The 5336-nt window shown below is 41.8% G+C and overlaps 1 protein-coding gene across 1 annotated transcript; it reads left to right on the top strand.

Moving 5' to 3' along the window:
• Positions 1-418: 418 nt before the first annotated feature.
• Positions 419-3618, top strand: LOC130690848 (uncharacterized). The gene has a single exon (XM_057513714.1). It carries the CDS (start codon positions 1183-1185, stop codon positions 3463-3465), a length of 2283 nt encoding a protein of 760 aa, XP_057369697.1. The 5' UTR covers positions 419-1182; the 3' UTR covers positions 3466-3618.
• Positions 3619-5336: the final 1718 nt, after the last annotated feature.

The raw sequence follows: 5336 nt of genomic DNA, 5'->3' as shown, positions 1-5336 counted from the left end.
GGGAACTACAGTACATACACAGATGTATAAATGTAATTCTTTATATTACGAATTCTGTTGAGGTGATGCGTTCAGTAAACCTAAAACGTAAACATGGGTGCATTTCTCATCTATAGTGAAATACCGTAACGAAAATGTGTATGCAAACAATATTTTTAAAAAATGTTAAGCCAACGCCATAGAGTAAAGACATCTTAACAGAAGCCGTACTTTAACTTGCGAAAACAATTAAAACTTGATTTTTTTTACGCTTCTTCCAAAAATTTACGCAATGTGTATTTCCATTGCTTAACGCTGTTGGCTCTGTAAACTCACCTTTACTTTTTTCTATCTATTATCAGCAAGAAAAATGCGATAAGATATGCATGTAGCGTTACGATGTAGTCTATAATACAAAGTATTGCGTTACAATGCTCCCTCCTTTGAAATTCACGTTCTTTTTCGATTGCTCTAATTTGTGAGCTTTAGAAATCAAATTTACCACTTGTGGTTTCATCCTTAAACAAATTTATTGTGTAATTGCAAAAAAAAAAGGTATTGGCGATTCGATCGAGGATTCTCGTATTATGAACAGGTTAGTCCACAATTTAGTAGTTACTGCAACTAAACTAAAAAACGAAACAGGACGTTTAACACTTGTTAGTCAAAATAAGTTGTCAGAAAACATTTTTATAATCATCTACAACCTCGGGATAACTGGACAAGAACTAACGACAGAGGAGCGTGCCACCATTGGACCTCTACTAAAAGAAATCCTTCCGCCATTGGAACATTTCTTGTTCGATCTCGGTTTACGTTTTGATCCAGATCGTGGTCGTTATTATCTTATTTTGCGATCAGGGATTCAATTCCTTTTCGACACGTTCAACAGTTTCCCGGTAAACGACGACGAAGTACTGGAACACTCATTCAAACTCATCGAAGAATCAGAGAGCTTGCAGACTTTGGACGAAGAACTTAGCAACTGGAAAGACAACCCTGTCACAAGCCTAGAATCTGTTCCTCACTCTCCGGCTGACTTAACGAAACCCGTGGGCGTTCCACACACCCACACCTGGTGGTACTGAAAACGTATGGTTAGAAAAGCTGCGTTTTTCTTCAGCATTTCAGAATACAGAGAACAAAAACAACGAAACAAAAAGAAATATTTTTTTTACATCGCCGCCTCAAATTTGCAACGCCATGGAAAAGTGGAGGACTACAGCGCAATACACCCAACAGGAATTCGCAATTTGTATGGGGGATAGAAAATGGGAGAAATATAGTATACCCGAACACGACGAGTACCTCTGGAAGAAAATTGCGTTCGCCATCGCAGGTCCGCCCTCGTCAACAAATCGGACTGAAAATTATGGATATACTAAGGATCAGGTGGAAGGCATTTCAGAAATAAAAGGGAAATGTATCGAGTACTGCAAGAAGCAAGGATGGAAGGACGTTTACATCGCCATGATTTTCGTATGCGCATACAACAGCGAAGGACAGCAAAGAGTTGCTCCGCTCATCAGGCTAAAGCGTGGTGATGGAATTAAAACAGGATTGTCTTACTTTATCGACCATTACGGGCGTGTGTATGAAGGGTACGAAAACTTTTTGGCGAACAACATGTTCAACGGATGGTGGATCTGTGTTCCGAAAAATGCCGAGTACACGTTTTCGAATGAGAATTCAGTAGAAATCGAGTTCTACAACCAATCAGAACGGGGAAACGTACTCCAGGCGCTCGACAAGGTGTCGACGGTTGCAAATGTTACAACGAGTGTGGCTTTGGCTGCTGGAGTCGTTATGTCTGTCATTCCATTTACTGCACCAGTCGGGTGGTGGATTGTGGCGGGCAGCAGCATTGCTGGAGCTCCAGGAGCGCTATACGTAACCGGAAGAAGCGTTGGGACGCTGATAGACAGAGGTGCACATGACCAGTCGATCAACCCATTCGTATCTGCAGATGCTCGATGTTGTTGGCTGACAACTGTTGCTACAGCGCTCAGCATCGGAGCAATGGCTAGCGCTAAGATTCTGACCTCTACGGCAAAAGCTGGTGAACTGGCCAGTAGTGGAACCCGAGCGTTTTGTTCGGCTCTCAATGTCACGGCGTTGTCGACAAGCGGAATGGGTGTCGTCAACGCGTTCGACAGAGTCATTAAGAAATTGAAAAAAAACGAAGAGGTCAGTCCATTGGAAGTTTTCCTGTTAACAACTAGCCTCTTCTTCTTTACGCACTCGCTCATCACTTCCAACACGGCAAGCACCATCATCAACGAAGCTCAACACGACGAACTGGCAAGCACCATCGACAAGGAGACCCAACACGACGAACTGGCAAGCATAAGAAGTGCTCTTAATACCGAAGAGCAAGCCGTTTTCGATCAAATATACCATCCGAGGCAGGAGATGGTGGATCCGGCTAAGATAAGAGAGATACGTGACAACAAAGAGTTCATTAGAGACCTCAAAATCATTGAGAACAAGCAAGAGTTCCTCAGCGCTTTCAGACTGGTCGAGGGTAACCAAGTGAACGTGAAAGAGGAGGTCGTCATCGACTCCGAAGCGTTTCTACAAATGAGCGAAGAGAAGCAGAATCAACTATTAGAGATATTCGAGGACTTAAGGAACAACAAGATCGATGAAGCAGAGTTCAATAGAATATATAGCGCCATAGGGCAAGAGTACCGAATCACGCACGAAAGCCAGCAACACTTTGCGACGAACCAACTCCAAGAGCTATTCGGAGTCTGGCATCTGTCACAAGTCAATTTAGATGGTAAAAATATATTCGAGAACCTCAAACCCCATGAACTGGATAGGCTGCATCAGGTAATGGCACAAGCCGGCAAGAATTACCATCCTGATCGGTTCAGAGTTGCCATGGAAATGGCCAGGAAATCGGGTTGTTCCAACGCCACAGAATTCACTGATGCGGCAGAGTATGCTTTCCGCCAAATGGACTCAGCCGTAAGTTCGAGAATGCAGAATCCTAATCCAACAAGACCGGAAGGAATGAAACCAGAAGATTTTTACGCGATCCTAGTTGCGGACGAGTTTATTAGCAATCTGCAAACGAGTGATGCCACTGTCAATAGCTTTAAAAATTTCATGAAAGATTGCAAAACGTTCAATACGGGAAACCCGAGATTCGGCAATTCCATGGCGGCAGCAAACCACTACGATAAACATCCCCATTTTCCGGAAATGAATCCTAACAATAACATGTCGCCTGAACAGTATATCAAAATAGCTACACATCTGAGCTCGGGTCCTATGGTAAATCCTACCTGGACCCAATATGGGTATACTCTTGTTTGCAATTTTACCAGTGAAAAGCATGGCGCAGTCGCTGTTCGCTTCTTTAACTTGGCCAACAAGAAATCCGTCATCGCCACTTTAATGAATGCGGATTTGTTGAAGCCAATTGGTTTTTCGCACATCATATCTACTGAAGACCTTCGCGACGGTCTAAACGAATAAACGAACAATAAACCTTAGGGGATTTCCAAACTGGAGGAAAATACCGAAGCTTAAATGCAAATAGAAAAAAATATTATCAATGACAAATTCAATCATCAAATCAATATAAAATTCTGTATGGGGGTGAGTCGAATAGATAAATACAATAAAGTTATGGGAACACGTCTGAGAGAATGAGTGATTATATCCACACATGCAGAGCCCATCACAAAGTCAAAATGAAAACACTTGGACTTGTTCTTCTTGTTCTACGTTTTCTTGGGAAATTCGATACCATCAGGTTTGTGTCGTAAAAAATCAAGGCAAGCCCTAACATAAAGGGCGAAACAAGTAAAAAAAAAAAAAAAAAACTTCGTGTCACTTGTTTGATGTTGTTCCATTGGACGATGCATATTTTTATGCTTTTATGCTGCCGGAGCCAAACTATATAACCCACCACTTCTCTCTCCGGCATTTATTTTTAAATTTTTTTGCCGCAATGCTCTGCAGCAGCATCTGTTTAGTCGAGTGGTACCGGAGAATTAACCACATCCATTGCAATTAGATTTGCCATGCCTCACTCTTTTTTTCAATTTCTAGCTCCCCCCTCCCAACACACGTCCCTTTATTGTTGTTTTCTGATCTCTTCGTTTCAAGTGTCGGATGGAATATTAAAGAAGACGCGCATATGGAACTGATTTTCAAAAAAAATTTTCCTGTGCCTGGACACACCATTTTTTGAAAAAAGAATTTCCCGCCATTGAGACAAGTGGGAAAATGGTAGTTTTTAAAAGTTACAAACGATGTCATGTTTTTATGGAAGCAAAATGACTGCCACCAACTGGTTACAACAACACAAAAAGCCGCTCTCAAATCGAAAAGGAGGGACGAGTGAACTTTGGACAGATCAGATGTGATGGAACACATTTCAAGAAATTAAAAAAAAAAAAAATAATAATAACTGTCTAGAAAAAAAAAATCACTATAGGCATGTAATTTTGTTATTCAATCCGACACGTCGCTGCGCGTATTGTGTATACTGTAACATTAGACGCCAATCGCATTCAAACAGATTTTGGAACGGAAAAAAAAAGAATTAAATTTGTGTTTGTTGGAGGAGGGAGAAAGAAAACGCTTTCGTTGTTGTTAAGTTAAAAGCCGAAAGCGCTAAAGAAACAAAACGGACGGCCATGCGATGAGAATTTCGGTTTTTTTTCCTAAATCTTGCGGAGATGTTGTTCGTACTCTCGCCCCCTTGCTTCTCAACCGAAAAAAAAACCCGTTAAGAATCAAAATGTTATGAAGAATAATCTAAAAACACGGTATCCTCCACTTTTTCATCGTCTTGACTCTTCCACCCCCCTCAAACGGTCTTACGTCTATCCCTCTCTACGACTCTAAGTCTTAACGAATGGGGGGGGAAGAAACATAGTTGCGTTGATGGCTATAGGGTCTTCAACATCGGAATGGCTTCAGGCTTTTTCTTTATTTTTTTAATTTTTTTTTTTTTTTTTCCTTCGATCGAGAAAAAAATAAAGAAAAAATAAATTAAAGCTCTGGTGGCTTCAAAACATGAAAAAGGCGGCTCTTATCTTCGTTCTACGAGCGCTTGAGAGCGAGGGCTGCTGCAATCTCTGTGCAGTCCGGCGTCCCAACTTCTGATGGCTCCCTGCGGCTATAGGTTTCGCCCTAGCGACAGAGGGAGCCTTGGGCTGGCGCGTGTGCGCATACACACCAAAAAAAATGAAAACGTGCAACACAGCATTAGATGAGAGATCAAATAGGAGAGGGGAAGCATCCCATCGCTCAGTAAATTTTACGCTTCGACCGCAGTCGGACGTCCATGACTGGACGCTTTCATTTTTTTTTTTATCGTTTCGTTTCATCTTGGA

Source organism: Daphnia carinata, chromosome 1 (assembly GCF_022539665.2).
Source record: "Daphnia carinata strain CSIRO-1 chromosome 1, CSIRO_AGI_Dcar_HiC_V3, whole genome shotgun sequence".
NCBI lineage: Eukaryota > Metazoa > Arthropoda > Branchiopoda > Diplostraca > Daphniidae > Daphnia > Daphnia carinata.
The sequence above is the reverse complement of the archived record's forward strand: the minus strand, read 5'-3'. Positions and strand labels throughout refer to the sequence as shown.